This window comes from Oryzias melastigma, linkage group LG3 (genome assembly GCF_002922805.2).
Source record: "Oryzias melastigma strain HK-1 linkage group LG3, ASM292280v2, whole genome shotgun sequence".
In the NCBI taxonomy this organism is placed as follows: domain Eukaryota; kingdom Metazoa; phylum Chordata; class Actinopteri; order Beloniformes; family Adrianichthyidae; genus Oryzias; species Oryzias melastigma.
The window spans coordinates 14,026,129-14,043,517 of NC_050514.1; the positions used below are offsets into that span (position 1 = coordinate 14,026,129).

The 17,389-nt window shown below is 37.8% G+C and overlaps 1 protein-coding gene and 1 long non-coding RNA gene across 2 annotated transcripts in view; both read left to right on the top strand.

Moving 5' to 3' along the window:
• Positions 1-720: 720 nt before the first annotated feature.
• On the top strand, positions 721-4,105 carry LOC112161028. The gene is made up of 2 exons (XR_002921769.2): positions 721-1,744; positions 3,037-4,105. It is a non-coding gene; the product is annotated as an uncharacterized LOC112161028 (long non-coding RNA).
• A 385-nt stretch (positions 4,106-4,490) lies between these two features.
• Positions 4,491-17,389, top strand: part of gpc5a (glypican 5a) — a 142,625-nt gene continuing 129,726 nt past the window's right edge. The window contains exons 1-2 of the mRNA XM_024296262.2: positions 4,491-4,878; positions 7,859-8,020. Of these exons, the coding sequence (XP_024152030.1) occupies positions 4,740-4,878; positions 7,859-8,020 (301 nt within the window). The 5' untranslated portion in view covers positions 4,491-4,739. The remainder of the gene's footprint in view (positions 4,879-7,858; positions 8,021-17,389) is intronic.

Here is a 17,389-nt window from a genome sequence, read left to right on the forward strand (position 1 = left end):
TGTTACATTTTAGAAATGATTTCATTAAAGGTGGAAACAAATACATAAATTCTTAAACCTGAACATGAACAATTATTTTTGTTTGTTCAAAACTTTGTGCAGCTGTAATTATTATCAATACAATCAAAGCATATATTGTTTCTGTGATAAGCCTAATGTTTGCTGCATCTGAAAAAATAGAATAAAAAAAATCAGTTGAGTATAATCTAGCACTTCAGTCCACTTTCAAATGTATTCAGTTCCATTACCACTTTAATGATTTGTAAATATAGGTAAACAAAATGTAGTGAAGAAAATTGTGAATTGTGAATATTTAAACGAAACTATGTTTAAAATTCAATATATGTATATATTTAATATTATTAAAATATGGAGGTAGAGAAATTAAACTTCAGAGAACCAATAAATGGGGCCCATAATTTAAGGATTTTTAATTTAAAAAGTGCATGCTGATAACAGAGATTTAATTATAGATTTAGCACATTTGTAGATTTATAGGAATCATCTAAAAGTCTCTGAGATTTTTATCTTTTATCAGCTAAAAGTTTTATCACTTAAAAGTTTTGTTATTATTAAATCTCTTAAATCGCATTCAAATTTGCTTAAAAAATTAAGTGCCAAACTTAGCAAAAATGTAGAATCATGATTTCTGTAAATCTTTTTTATTTTACCGCTAAAACCAAATAGGTTATTTGATTTTTTAAATTTAGTGTCAAAAACAGCTAAAAACCAAAAGTAAAACTGAAAAAATGATTTTGTAAAAAAATGGCCACTTTTCTAAATTCATTCTTGAAACTCAGAAAATGTAATACCTATCATACACAAAAATGTGTTGTAAGACAAATATTAATAATGAAACAATACTTATATTTTTGCAATACAACTTCAAAAGTTAAGAAAATACAATTAAATAAACCAACCAGGCATCTAAATGACATTTTTGATAAAAAATGTTTCTTAAAAACAATCTGAAGATGGATATTTGTTTTTTTTTATTGCGTGTTTATTTCCTATATAGGCCTACATAAGTTCCTAATGTAGACTTTAAAAATGTTTTGATTATTTAAAAACTTATTTGGTTTAAAAAGTAATAAGAACTTGTTTAGTTTTTTTTTTGTTTTCATAAAACATTTTAAATTAAAACTGAATTTTATTTATATTTTTTATTCGAAAAAACATGAAATAAGTCAACTGATATGTTTTTACTAAAATTGAGCAAAAATAAAAAATAGGAGAAAAGTGAATTCCAGTTAGGTGCGTCCGTGGGATAAAATAATAATTTAAAATAATCTATGAATTCTCTAATAAAATCTAAATGTCTAGCGGAGACGGTATAGAGTTTGCTTTCATAGAAAGCAGTTTTCAAATGTAAGGATGTGGACGCTGTCCCCCCCGCTCCCTCCGTGAAGGAGGTGGAGGCTGGTTGGATGTGGGTCGGAAGTGCCGTAGTTTATGTATGGGGGTTGTAGCTAGATATTTACGTTCAGTGGGAGCCGCCCTTCATTCACCCACATGGTTACCAACTGCTCTCCTTCGCGCCACTTTCCTAACCCCGCAATCTTTTCAAAAACACCTCCCGGCGCTCGAATTTGGCTCCCGAACAGCGCGGACTCAGCTCGGCGGCTCGTTTAGGTCCGCTGGCGTTAAAAGTTTTGTGAAAAGTTGCGCATTTATTCGCCTCTTTTGTCAGCGCGAGTCTCCACAGCAGCCCAAGCAAGTGAGCGAAGATGGTGGATTTCGGCTGGTGAGTGCCTCCAGAGCGCATGTTTATGGGCAAGGAAGTCGGGTCTGGGTTCGGATTCTCTCAAGTTTTCTCCGCTTTCGGGGTGTTAAGACGACAAAAGTAATATGGAAAGGTCCGCTCAATTAGCATCTTCTGATTTTATTTTATTTATTTATTTTTTAGCGATGAAAACAGTGTAACGTGAGGCGCATGGCAGCCCCCTCAGCTCCACCATTGAGGGAATGAGGGAGATTTGAAAAGCTGTGCGGAGCTTCTCTCTGCTTTCCAGCAACTAGTTTTTATTAGCCCGGTTCTGAGTGGCCTACACGGCGCGGGTAAACACTAGAACGGGACGTTTTTTAAAAGTTAACTTGTAAATGTGGTGAATTGGCTGCGCGCTGTCGAGTGCAGTGGTGTGTGAGTTAAAGTGCCCCCCAGAACAAAGCAGCAGCACATGGGGCAGCTGTAGGCCCCGCGCTTTAGCTTAGCTAGCTTAGCTTCAACAACTAAATAGTACTTAAAGGAACAGCAAAGTAAACACTACTAAAATTAAGTTTTCTTAAAAAGCATGGGAACAAAAAAAAGCCAGACACACGTGTTGCTACTTTATTAAACACGCATGTTTGTCGGTTAACTGCTAATCGATGTTTTATTAGTTTTCGAAGCAGACTGAGCTAAATTCCCATATTTACACCAGTTTACATTGCGACGGCTCCCGCACACCCCTTAATATGTTACTAAAAGCGACACTGTTGTCGTAGTTTGGGTGTTTTTAATCGTAGAAGCCGTTAGCGGCTAAGCTACATGCTCAATCAGCGCTCGGCCGCCGTCTGCCCCCGACACAAATGGAAGCCCCGCTTTCACAAACGCCTCGAAACCGCCAGCCGAGGCTCATCCTACAGGGAGATAACACGCAGCTGTAGAGGTTTATTGTGCGACACCACATTTTAGGAGAGCGTGGTCAGTTTAAAGTCGTTTGTGCTAAGGTTGGCGCACTTCGAGGCGCCATGTTAAGAGAGGTGGGGGAGGGGTGAACAACACTGGGCCGTGCGCATGCGCCGCCGTGGTGCAGAGAACGCGGGCCTTGAGGCTGTGCTGCTCATTCATGTTTTCATAAACCGCGTGCTGCTCTGATCAACTGTAGCACCTTGATTGGAGTTTCAATCAAAGACTCACTGTTGATAAACAACTGCAGTGGTTTAAAATACACACATTTGAGATACTTTAGCATCTAAACGCTTGTTTGTCACTTGTTGCACTAAAACCACAATTTATATAAATTCACAACTTTATTTTCTTTTTCCCCCCTCCAGGTGAGCAGCGAAGGAGAATCTGATGAATAACCAGTCCAGCTAACAAAGCTGTGTTGCCGTCTTCCCGGTGGTGCTGGAGTACGATCATTCCCTAATCTGTTTGTGTATTGTCAAAGTGCTTACAGTGCAGGTAGTACATTTAAATACCTACTGCAGTGGAGGCACTTACAGCAGTACACCGACGCTAATGTGCAGACGATTGTGTGTAATGTCATACGATGTACTGTCTTTGTGCTAAGGTGCATCTAGTGCAGATAGTGAAATAGACTAGCACCTACTGCCCTAAGTGCTCCTTCTGGCATAAGGGGCTGTAATATGCGCCACCAGATCAGTACTAATTTCTAATTTGGCCCAATTATCTTGCAGTTCTCTGCTAGTTTTGCATAGTTGCACTACAAGAATAGATGAGTTGTGCAAATCTATGCAAAACTGATGGTGGCCTGCTTGCTCTCCACCTGTTTTTTCTGGGGGTTGGTGGGGGATGAACACCAAAACAGTTATATTAATTTGTATTTTTGAATGATGTGAAGGACCCTTTGCCAGTTCTCATCCAGTGATCTCAGTTTCAGCAGTACTAAAGTGCTTATAGTGCAGGTAGTGTTTCTACCTTATCTACTGCAATGTAAGCACTTGAAGTACTTCTAACTGTATTTTTCTGGAGCCCCGATATGTGTGTATGTGTGTGCACAAACACGACAAATCTATTATTCATCGCTTGGTCAGTTTTGCTGGTTTGCATTCAGCTTTAACCGGTGTTTGCTGTGCAAATCCATGCAAAACTGATCAGACGCGTGAGCTGACGCTCTGCAGGACCGTTGCTGCTTCAAACCTGCGCCCTCTGCCTTTGCACACCTGGAAGATGTCCTGTCCTGTGCAGGTGGGGATTAGTAGCAATGCTGTTCTCCACGAGGTATTGCACTTGTCCCGGCCTGTAAAGGAACGGGGAGATGAAGCTGACCAATAATTTGACGAATAATTGATTTGATTTTGTATGCAAATTGAGTCTTTTTGTGTATTTTTGTTTTGTTTGTATTATGATTTAGATGTGATTAAAGTGTTTTAAAATGTTTCTCGTGTACTTGTTTTGTTGAAGTTTAACTTTTGTTTTGAAAATTACTTTTAAAATGACGTTTCTTGAAATTAACTATACATTTAATCAAATGTTATTTTTTTACTTTAAAATATCGCATTACTTAATGCTTACAAAAATGTTCTTGAAGGTTTTTTTTCCCCAATAATGCATAATTTGTTCATAAATAAGTTGCATCTTTGTATATCACTACCAATATATTGGCTTTTTACGTGCAAACTATAAACTCATTTTAAATGGGAGGAAATTTCTGAATGTGTTTTTTATTTTTAAATTCCTGTGACAAAACACATTCATCACAAACCACAGTGTCACTGCGAGGTCCGCCCACTAGATGGAGCTGTCCGAGCTTCTTTATAGCAGCGCAGACGTGGATCGCAGGTATGGTTTTGGTTCCCGCCTCCACAGTCTGTCCAGCCGGCAGTAAGTTGGAGGACACGCAGTTTCCAAACAGTCTGCGCCTCAACTTTCTCCGAGCTGCGTGATGTAAAGATTCAATACAAAACTGAACGGGACCTCGTTTTTTTGCTGCCTCACCTGACACCTGGGGTCTAAACTAAGAGGAAATATTTTTCTCTAAACTCTGGGATTATAAAGTCATCATTGGAGTCAGATGGCCGTGCTGTGGACATGCTGCTTTCTCCTCGCGTGTTGCTCTGTCTCTGCGCTTGGAAGTCCCAAGAACTGCGAAGAAGTGCACAAAGTTTTTATGGCATTTGGACCGAGCCAGTTCCCTTTAGGTCCTACAACAGGTACGTTTACAGATCACAAGTTTATCCTTTTAACACCAAAACAATACTTTTTTTTGAATCTGAATTTTATTATAATCAGAAGAAAACTATTAGTTAAAATTGGAGTGATCTCAGCAGAAATGTGTTCAAAATTACCCTTCATTATGGAAAAAAAAGCTAAAAATGTATAGATTCATGGTATAAGTAGGGCTTTGTTAATGGTGCTGTTTTAACCCCTTGACACTGCAAGCTAAAGCTGCCGAGATTACTTTCTTCTGGACCAAAAGAAAAAGAAAAAACTTTTTTCTTTGTGTGCTTAGAGCACATAAGTGGGTTTCAGTCATCATTATTCTGTGTAAATGTAGGTAAATTTAACTTTCTGAACTTCACCTACAGGGTAACTTCTGGGTGTGGGTATTTCACATGGGCTGCCAGTGACCTAATGACCCACTCCAACTGAGAAAGTGAAGTTTAGTCCATCAACGGGTTTCAAATGGCCAGTAGTGCTGCTGGATCATCTCCGGATGAAGATAAAATGTAAATCTTTGTCATAAAGTTGCTCTCTAAATGTTCTGATTCTGGAGTGTTATCTATAATTGAGTCTGAAACGTAGCCTCCAGGATGTCCAGAGGTGCTAGGTGGGATTATGTCCAACTCTATTTTAGAAGCGCAAACATAGATAACATTTTGGATCAGAAAGTTTGAATTCTGGCTGCAGGGTATAATGTTGAAGCTGGATTTGGTTATGCTGGAAAACCTGCACCCGGGGGCCACTTTCATGCTGCCTTATCTGGAAGCCTTTGAATTCCAGCCTGTGGGCCCTCGGCTGCTCTGCTCATTCTTGCACCTTGCGAGGTTGCTGAGATAGAGTTCCAGGGCGGAACACCCTGCCCGGGCTTGTCAGAGAGGCCGCAGAAGAGTTCTGGGTTCTTCGTAAAGATATTTTAATTATTCCTCATGAGTGCAAATAGCTCACCTTCATTCAAGGGGCTAAAACGGACACTTTGATAATTCAGAATCTAGAAGTTTTGCTTCACTTGGGTTGTAAAAGCCAGAATCAGCTGATGATGCTGGTTAAAATTAGGGTTATATTTCAATACAAGAGTCACTCTGCAGTTGAGGTTTACAGTCATGCTGTAGCAAATGTTGTCGTGTTGAAGTTAGCTGTTGTTTATGGTCAATTTTTGGATTGTTTTTCAGCAGATAGACTTTAAAGTTCTTTTCCACAAAGGGTTCTGAAATTTGATGGAAGGGCCGAACCAGGAGGAGATGGGTGGCATGTTTTGTGTCATACAAGAAAGAAATAGCATGCAGTCTGGACAAAAACGTTTTTTAATTTTAACTGAAAATAAATGTATATAGAGATTTTATTTAAAACTGACTTTTGTTCTCATTTGAGTGCCAATTGCAACAATGAGTTGATGTCAGGGAAAAACATAAATTTGAGAAGCGCTGCGTTCATTATGGTGTTGGAATGATCGGAAAATTGACTGTCAGACTTGGAAAATACACATGAACATGAAAAAAAGACCCCCAAATCTTCCAACATCTCACAAATGCAGAGTTTTCTGTATCCTAACAAAGGAAAATGTATCTGTAGTGCATCATTTATAGGGAAATACCAGAAAATAAAACAATAATAAGGGTTTTCATCACAGACTTCCAGGAAGTTCCAAAAATGACAAAATTAAGAGTTCTAGAAATTTTCCAAAGTCTCTGCAAAACACCAGTGTACGTTGATGCTCACTATTGAACATAGACCACAATGCATTGTGTTTGAACATTATTTCTTTAGTTGAAAAAAAATGTATTTCAATTTTTTTAATAAACCAGCAAAGTTTTCATCATCAGAACACAGAGGATTCTTAAAGAAGTCTTTGTAAAAATATTTATATTTCATATTTACTTTGTTTTTTTTTAAAAGTAGTGAGCATTGGTTCTGAATTGCTTTGACTAGATCAGGGGTCTGCAACCTGCGGCTCCAGAGCCACATGTGGCTCTTCTATTCTTACATTGTGGCTCTCTGGTTAAAGAAAAATAAAGTTTTTAGTTTTTAAAAACTAAGCTAAAACATTTTAGAGAGCAGATTTTTGCGGAAAATCAATTGGAAGTCAGAAAGCACAGAATTAAGGCGAATTGGATTATAAACTGGATTATAAAGAAGATTTTCTATTTTAGAACAATATTTAAGTGCTCCTTACGGGTTCAGAAATACAGTGAGTCACAATTTGCTTCGATTTATTTCTTGAGTTGGATTTATGTATTTTTGGCAGAGATCTATTACAAATGGTAAAATAAACTTGTTTTTGTTTTTTACTGACAGTACACTACCTGCATTGAGCTGATTCTATGTGACACAAGGTGTCTTTTATTTTGAAAGGAAAGCGTGTGAACATCTGGCAGACATTATAAACTGTTTCATATTTTAAATAAAAGGGTGTTTTCTCTTTATATTTGTGTTTTATTCATACAAAGGAAATAGATTTTTATTGATCATAATGGTAGCATTGACATCAATTCAAAAGTGTGTCTTATGTCTCTGAAGGATAAAGCGATGATTATTCCTTTAATGCTACTTCTTTTAAATGTTCTTTTACTGTTTTATCTAAGGCACTTTCAGTCATCTTAGACATGAATCGACTATAAAAATAAATTACCATAAAATTAAAATGTCATCTTTTTGGCTTCCACTTTTGTCTTTTTGATGTAGTGTTTGAAACATTGTAAATAAAGGCAAGGTGAATTTATTTGTATAATACATTTCATGTACAAAGACAATTCAAAGTGCTTTATATAAAACATTAAAAGAAACAAAAGAAATATTAAAGATGTGATCATTAGAATACAATTAAAAGTAAGTAAAGAGAACTGAATTTAAAACAAGCTTAGATAAACGGTGATGATGTAAACCTTTGAATACATACACGCAACTGAGAACAAATATTTATATTTTTTAAGTTTCACCACTTTTTGCTTAAGTTTTACGTTTCTGAACTCGTAGGTAAAGACCTTCAGGTCTGCATCTCCAAGAACTCAACGTGTTGCACCAAAAAGATGGAGGAGAAGTACCAAGTGCTGGCCCGAAGAGACATCCAGGACCTTCTGCAGACATCCAGCTCTGGGCTGAAACTTCTCATATCTCGCTACGTGGCCGCTTTTCAAGGTAAACGCTTTGTGTGTTGGAGCACGAGTGCCTTAACTTTGTATACACGTGCTGAGCACGGATGTTTATCTTGCCGATGTACTGTCTTCATGGTGGAGTGTTCTCTCCAGAGGGAGTTTACCTTGAGACGCCGGCGCTTCTGGGGGCGTTCGGTTGATGTGTATTTGGGTTTACTTGAGACTGAAACAGAGCTTTAGATCTGCCCCAGGCATCTGATCCTCAGGGCAGATATCTGCTGTTTGTTCCTGTTAGAGCCTGGGAGGTCATCTGTAGGGGCAAATGTTTGTTGCAGACATTAAATGAGGCTTTTAGCGAAAGCCTCTTGTCTGTGTGCAAGGTGTTCTGATACGAGAATAAAGCCGTCACGTCTACAAGATAGGAAACATAGAAAATCGGCAAAGTCGGCTTTGATTTCTGGGCTCTATTGTCCTTTCTCCATCCTCTTGCCCAGCCGCGACACGCTGCGACTTGTCCTTGTTGCTCACTGCCTGCCCAGTGTGCTTTGTTCCTCTAACTGATGGCTGAACTGGGTGTGCAACAGATGCAGCGCTTATGACTCGAACATACAGTCGAAGACTTATCATTATGCCAATTCACTTTAATGATGCCTCTCAGTCTGAAGAAGGGCTGTTATCCTCCACAAAAAACTCGCATGATTTACAGGGAGAGCCTCTCATGATCACAGTGTTTGAGTTGCAGGCTGAGGGGGCGATGCCCTGCTTTTGAAGAGGTTTCATCCACCAGTTCGGGCTTTTTCAGGAGGATTTCTTACATTTTTGGTGTACAAAGCATGACAAATGATGGTAAAGATACTGTTGGATAGATTTATAGTAGAATACAAGGCCAAATATGTCCAAATATCTCTAATTGAAGCGATTTGCATCACAGTGACCCTAATTTCAGAACTTATAATTTAACAAAAGACTCCTCCCGGTGCAACACAAACCCTCGTTATCTATATAATCTGTTCGTAAACAGCATTTCTTTACATCTGTGTTTGGTTTTAGCCTAAATATTAGGTTGATTGTAGCTAGTACTTAGGTTCTCGCTTAAACTTCTAGGGCTCCAGTTGGATTTTCAAAATAAAACTCTGAAAGTCATAGAAGATTTAAGGATCTGGAAGCTCAGTCAGATCACTTCTGCCAAATTAAACTGTTTTTTCAGTCAGTTGATTCAAGTGGCAGCAAAGCTCTTCAGGTTGCATCCTATTAGTTTTATCTTCATTTATTCTTATTGATAAAGTGTTGGAAAAACAAGATAATTGTTTGCATTGTGACTATTTCCATTGCATTTCCTCCTAAGATATTTGAACTAAAACCTGCTAAATTGTCGTCATTTAGCTTTATTGTGATTTCTCAGCTCCAGCCTTGCCCCTCTCTACACTTAACCGGCTGTCACTTTGAAATGTTGCCCCTGTATAATCTGTGATACAAAGCCAAGCGGGGGAAAAGCCCTTCGAGTAATGCTGTTCTCTGGGGAGGTCCCTATTCCCTCAGAAATCCCTCACATCAAAGCTTCTGTCTGGATGTGGGCAGAAAAACAAAATCATAACTTTTTCACTCAGATTAGGATTGACTTTTGTCGAAACCTAAAGGTGAAAAAAGGCAGAATATTTTCAAATATATATATTTATTGTAAACGTCAGTGTAATCAGAGACAAATCTCAATGTTTTTCTGCTTATTGGAGCTCACGTCTGTTTTTGGAACAACTTAAAATACGTTAAAGTGACTGCTCAAAACAAGAAATAGGGGAATAATTAGACCTTCATCTTCCTCAGATTTACTTTTAGTTTATGGCCCTCCCAGAGCCCTCGGGTACTCAGGTGCTGCAGGTGGTCACTTTTTTTTAAGCATAACTTTTAAGTTCATTTTACATGCCCACATGTTTTAATTTTATGTTACAGTATATTATTATGTAAAGCAGGAAAGTTCTATGTAAATAAAGTTAAATTTACATTACATTATTAATACATTATTTAATTTAAAATAAAATTGAACACAGCTAATCTATTTTGAGGTGTTAAAAGCTTAAATAATCATAAAAAAATGACATATTGGGATTAAAACAAGGAAATAACAGTTCAGATTGACTAGATTAGACTGTTTTAACATAATAGTAAAGGGAAATATGAAATAATAATCAGTGTAACTTTGAAGAATACCGTTTGATTATAATTTTACAGCACTATTTTGGGTAATCTACTAGAATGGAACTGTTTCTGTTCAGGCAATCATCAAAACATAAATTATGCTATTGGTTTTTTTTAAATCCAATAAGCCAATTCATATTTTTTTCTCTTTTTAATTCAAAAGAAACAGACATTGTCAGCCAAAAACAGTCACACTAAAGTGTCTCCAACAGCTTCAGTGGAGGAAAAGTCTTTCACCTCTCGGGCCACAGTCCTGCAGATTTATGGTGCCTCGTGATGATTGGCAGCCTGCACTGTAATTTGAGAGACAGCCGTAAACAAGCAGAATGTACAATGCATTACAAACACAGACAGGCGGGATGGATGAGGTAAAAGGGAGTCAGCTAATGTGATCATTTGTCTTGTGCAAAGCCTTCAATTAGGCCTCATTAAACGATGCAGCTGAAGGAAGAGAGGAGGGATGAAGAAATGCTGGAGGACATAACTCTGAGGAACCCATAAAATGCTATTTTAACATTTCCAGGGAGAGCTGCAGCTTGTCGTTTGGGCTTTATAACAGGAAATGATTAAAATCTATAAGAGTATTACGGTAAAAAAAAATCCATTGTTTCTTAAAGTGAATTATTAGATTTAGAAAAGTTGCTTTTCCTTTAAGAAAAATGTCCTGCTGTTTTTAAATATGAATAACCTTGACCTAAAACAACTCTAACTGCCACTTTTCAAGTTATTTTAAAGTCAAAAGAAAGATAAAATAATAAATGGTTGGAAGTACAGTGTCAGTGGGGGTTTTGGCCCTACAGAGTATCACCTTTCCCCCCCAGTTCTGGGATTGTCAGAGAGCAGCATGTTTTGTTTTTCTGCAGTTTGTGAGGTTTCTGCTCTTTGTCCTCTCAAATATGCAGCCCGGTGAGCCCAGGCTTCAGGGGAGATCTTTTTTTTTTTGTTTTTTCAATAGCATGCAGGTTTGTCTCAGATCCATGGCAACGAGCCTGTACAATCCCATCACCCCATCGACCAGGAGCCACATAAAAGTCAAAGTGTCTGCACTGTGAATCAGCTGTTGAGGGGCCTGAGGACGGAGCAGCAGGCTGGAAATGTCAAGTCAAAGAAATGACCTCCTCTTGGATGAGCATCGATTTAGGAAAAGCATTTATGACAAAAAAAAAGCACATTTTGCACAGACTTAACTGCTAGAACAGGAAAATCAAGAGTTAAATGAGTAGAAATAACTGCCACAGCAAAGGTTCAGCTTTGAAGAAATCACATAATTTTACATCTATTTCCCTACATGGAAAAATATATCACATCTCAGAACAAAAATATTATTATAGAAGAAACCAAGTTATAAACCACCTTCCAAAATCTTATTAGAAAAGAATTGGAACAAAAATACAAATGTAGAAAAAAGAAACAAACTTTGTGTCTGTGATATTCTTTACTGAATGCTGTAAACCACAAGCATGCTGTATTGCAGAAATGCATAATTAGCTACAGCACCTTTTTTTTAAATATTATTTTTCACATTTTTTTCACTAAAAGTTTGTAAAATAGGTAATTTTTTTTTTACCTATTTAACTAGATTTTAGTTAGTTTTGGTTATTTCTTTTATTTGAGAACTCTGGTGCTTTTTCCAAACAGTGCGGCTGCAGAGTCACACTAAAGGAGACACGGCTTACAGTAAATCACATTAGTGTGTGAATCGTACAAGCTGATTATGAGTTGCAGCCTGACTCAGTGGCTACATAACCTTATAAAGGAGCTGATGATTGATGTCTCCACATGTGTGTGCACCTTAGCAGTTTCTCTGAAACCCAGGTGTTTGGTGTGGAGCCTCGTGCCTCCATGTTTTTTCATTTTACTTGTCATACGTTCACCGGGAAGCAACAACGGTGTGAAAATAAGATCAGCAAAGACAAAAACCATAATTCACAGATGCGGAAGAAGTCGCAATTGTTTTGACTTATCTTAAATCTTATCAGGGAACACATTATGAAAAATATAATACAAACTCATTTGCTAACTTGTGCAGTTGAGCAGAATAAACACAAGGATACGTTCAGTTTAAAAGCGTAAAACGGACAGATGTAGGTAAATCATAGTGTGCCTTAAAGCCTCTACTGATGATTGCATGATGAGCAGCTAGAGACGAGCTGTCAGTCTCAAGTACATTCTCCTGCTCCTTAAACGTCTGCGGCATGAGGCTGTTGTGTCCATTAACACTCTGTGGCTTGTGGTCTTTCTTCCAGTCAGTTTAGTCATTTTGGTTTTTCTGTCTGGGATGAAAAAAAAATCAGACAGGCAGAGTAAGTCAGCTTTTTTGTGGAACTTGTAAGCTTCTGTTTTGCTGGGAGCTTAGGAAGTGCTGATAAATGCAAGCCTAAACTGAGAAAACTGATGGCTGCTATCATTCAAGTGTTGTGATATTTATAATTGCAGTGGATGAATAGCATCCGGAGTATCAACTTCTGTTATTGACCCTGACTTGTAAAAATAAATTATTCGATGAATCAGCAATATAATCAAGCTTTATTTATATTGGAGGATATAAATATATATGTATATCTCATACGCCTGCAGCTAAAAGAACGTTTTTTTTTTTTTTTTGCGGCAGGGTTACTGTTTCAGAGCATGAATACCGTTAAAGTCCAGTGAACTCACCACTGGGTTGGCTAACGCCCACACAAACCACAACATCTTGGCTCTGACTTCTCTGAAAAATATTTTTAATCTGCCTGAAAACAGACAAAAAGAAACATAAATCAGTCAGTCCACAAGGTCAGCTGAGCATCATCTTTGTCCTCATGCATCAAAATGCTGATGTATATCCAGAGGCAACAAGACAAAGATGCTTCTTTTTTTTGTGGGTTGACCAACAACGAAAGACAGCTTGGATTTTGTGTGTATTTAGATGTTCTCAGCATTCTTTATATGACCTATTATACTCTCATTGTAAATCTTCATTGTGCACTTTCTGGTTTCTTTGGTATGCCCATCCCTAACTAACTTTAAGTGCTAAAAAGCTCACAAAAGTCTACTTTTATACCAACTTTAATATTCTTTTGTGTGCTTCTCAGAGCTATAGACCAAAGGCACTCTCTAAAGTCAGGCCCAAAGCTGCAATTTTGTTTAACAAACTACTCGTTTGCAATTAACACTTGTCCAAGAATTTCGGATTGAAAACAGTGAAGGCAGGTTTGGTGCTGTGAGCAGCCCTAGCAGCTTCACACCACGGACTTCAGCTGCTTTGTTTGCTTCCAGTAAAAGTTCTATCTTGGTCATGGCATTGGCTCCTTGCCTTTGTCAGGGTAAAAAGGCTGCTTTTTATGGGACTTGAGATGCTCCTCTGTCTCTCTTGTTTTCACTAAAAAACCTCTACGGTCATCTCACCAATCTGGTTTTGGGTTTTAGATAAAACGATTGTATTAGTCTAAAAGTAAATGGATTGAGATGAATATTTGTTAACACAGTTTTTGTTTGTGGCCTGGTTTCTACTTCTTCAAATTTCCTTAAGTCATTTTTTTTTTTACTTTTTTTGTCTTAAATTTTTCTTTTGCTGTCACTTTTTGTCTGTTGCTGTCAGTTCACAGTTGTGATGTAGAGCAAATTTTTGATGCAAATAGATGATCTTAGATTAAAACTTTACTATGCTTTTAATATTTGTGATGTTTTTTTGTGGACTAAACCAACATTAGCTTCTATAAAACTGTAAGGTCTCAATGTTTGAAACATTTAAGAGTTTGCCATAAAAATGGGTAACTTCTCTTTTTGACCTCTTTTTGACCCTCTTCTGAATCATCGTTTACCGTGAAATAGATGCATGCAACAATATTCTGATTAAAAACTTAAGACAAAATACATATCTCTTTTTATTTTGGGTGCTTAATCTGCAACTTTTTTCAGCTCTACATTTGACTTTTATGTCTAACGAGTCACACTTAAACTCTGGAGAATCCAAACTGTTTGTCTTGTCCCCACCAAAGACTGGGCTGACTCTATATTTGATCACAAACAATTTTGAAACTTTTATTTAAAGTTTCGTACCCATGAGGTTCTGGTTCTTATCTGCGTCTTATTTGCTTCCTCAACAGCAGACTGTTACCTAATAGATTTGGTGAATGATGGATTTTCATTTTAACATCTCTAGAGTTAAAAGTATTTTTAATCTGCCTGAATTAAATGATGCAGCTGGCTGCTGTTGCTCATACTTGTGTTGCTCCTCTGTGTGTATACCTGTCTGGCAGTGTAAGGGCATGTTGGTATTGATAGGAGGTTTGATGATGTCCTGAGGTATCCCATCCTGGATCAGGAACAGAGTCATTAAACACAGAAATAAGCAGGTGATTGTACTGAATTATTCTGTTGCATTTAGGGATGCACTCTAATACCAGCTTGGACATTCCTCTGTGTGGAGTTTACATGTTATTTCAGGTTCACCATGTTCCAAAAAAAAAAAAAAAAAACAACTTCAGAGGTTGGCATATCAGTTGTATTAATTCCTTCTTCCTCTATGTCTTCTCACTGCTTGCAGCCATGAAAATACAAAACAGAACCGATGACTCACTATGTAAGACCTACAGACTACTGCAAGGATTTCATTAAGATTCCTACTGTTAGTAAGGATGGCTTTCATCTGTTTTTCTCCCCAGACAATCATCGACCTACCACCGAACCAATCGTCCTGAGGCATGTCACTTTTCCATGTCACATCCACACCAATTCTACTGTTCAGTATTAGTGTTGACAGTGAGCGCAGGGACCAGAGGGCTGGTGTTTCTCTGTCCTGGTCTCTAGGGACCTCAGTGTAGTTTTACTGATTTTCCTTCTTCCAACACCTCATTCATATAACTGTAACTTGTTCTTAGGTCTCCACAGAACTTATTCAGGTGGTTCCACTTACGAGCTTTACTTTAAATCATGTGTTTAGGAGCAAGAAAACAACTAAAACATGCTGATCCACAGTCCATGAGTTCCAGTTTTAACGGCAGTGAAAACCTCCCAAAAAAGCTTTTACCAAAGGCATTTGTGGCCAACTGGAGTTGATTTTTTTTAGTTAGCAGATACCAGTATAGCTAGTGGGTTTGGGAGCTTCTTCAGATCTGTCTGGCTGTCTGCACTTGTGGAATTTCCTCGCTCTAGAGACTATGCAGGGAGATACACCAACCTACTACAAATGTAAGGTATTAGTGTGCCATCCTAGAGCAATGGACTTGGGCAGTACACCTCATCTATTTTACACATGGGAGTGTGCACGTTGGATCTCTCTGGGGCCTCTCCTCAAGATTCTCACAGACTTTGAGCCTGACTTTCCAATTCAAGGCTTGAGAGCTGATCCGGAGCAGAACAGAGTGTAAAAAAATGTAAAGAAAACAAAGAGAGACTGACTGAAAGAGAGAAAGTCGGGAGTTTGCCAGGTCCTATAGAAAGTCTTTCTTCAGGGTTTTAAGTCAGAGGGTTTAAAGGGAAGCCGGATTATTCAGAGTCACTGCTCAGTTCAGACGCACAATTGTGGCTGTTTGCTTCTTTGTCTTGGACAGCAGCTTCTTTGTCAAACAGGCTGATTGGTGTAGGCACTTTTCTAATCCTGTTAGACTTCTCCATACCTGCAGAAAAGGATGGACGCTCAAGGGAATGCATCTATGCGCTTTTTGACAGAGAGCTTGATGAGGAAAAACAGAGAAATCGGCACAAGATAATGAAATGGAATATCTGAAGATATGGCTCTACAGCCAAAGGCTGAACCTGAAGTCAGTTCTTTTTATTTGTTGGTCTGACCTTTTTTTTTGTAGCACTTCAAAGCAAAAAAGTAAGATATTATCACCAGTTATATTTAATGTTCTTTTTTAAATCTAATTATTGACAGTTTTTATTTCCTTTTACTGGTTGTAAAGTACTGTACACTCTGTAAACATGATAGTGGCAGGAAAAAAATATCCCACACCCAAATCAAAGGAAAAGTTGGAAAATGTCTTGTCTGTAATTGAGGTGTCGAGGACTTCTACTTTGTGAACGTAATCTAGGAATAATGATTATGGAAGTTCATAGGCAGCCAGTTCTTATTCCACTAATATGAAAAAAACATCCCAATTATATTACAGGATACATCAATTTGAGTTTTTTTTTTTTTTACAAAAAGCACTCCCATCTTAATTTTTCATTCTTTCACAGCATTTTATTTTCCATGGTTCATAAAAGAGAGTGTGTGGATGATGTCTGTTAGCATTGAAGCCAAATTACAGAACAATATATTAAATCATGTAAAGAAGCGCACATGCCATGTAAAGGGAAATAAGAGTGAAACATTTATTTTGTTCCAATGAAGTCCCACTGGGACATCATCTAAAATAGGTTTGATTTATTTGTATTTAGTAATTTTTATTATCTTAATCGTTTATTCTTTTGTTGCTTAAAATAAACCAATAAATAAAACCATTAAATCAAGTGTTTTTACTGGCATTTTTCTTCCTTAATAGTGCCCTGTCGTCATTTTTTCCTATTTTTTTTCGATTTAAAAAAAAAATTTTATGCAAAGTGAACAGATTACTTGCAATAGGCTTTTTAAGAATAAGACTTTTTGTTGTGTCAAGACTTAAATGAGCTCATGTATCTCACTGTGAAACTGCAGTGTTAAGGTGGATTCACAATGAATGCGATTTGCATGGCGGAGGTGGACAGTTTCAAAGTTAAGTCAATGGAACGGACGCGACAAGAGGTGATCTGAAGTCGATTTGAATTGATTTGAGCGATACAGCGGGAATCAGGGGGCGTGGCCAAAATTGAAACATTTGAAGTTTGACAGGTCTCTCTGTAGCATCAGCCAATCAGCAACTCAGCTTTGGGCACGTGATGTTTTCAGAGGCTTTTGTTCCCGTGGCGGAGCTCACTCACGCCATATGTTGGCAGACAGCGTCGCTGTGGGGTCCGGAGGCTGCCGGGTCTGGCCTTATTGAAACATTTAAAAAAAGAAAGGAAAAAGGTCCCCTTGTTTTATTTTTTCCCCCTCGGGTTAATACAAGACAGTGAGTCTTCAAGCTCAGCCACAGAGACGTAGAAACACTGTGGAAGGGGCTGTCATACAGACACAGCCCACTGTACCGTAAAATCTTTTAACAATAATCATATAAACTCAAACATGGAAACATGATTACAGATGTTTCTGTAGAACTTTCCACAATAAATAAACTTTATTTCTCTAAATCTTCTGTACATACATTCTAATTGA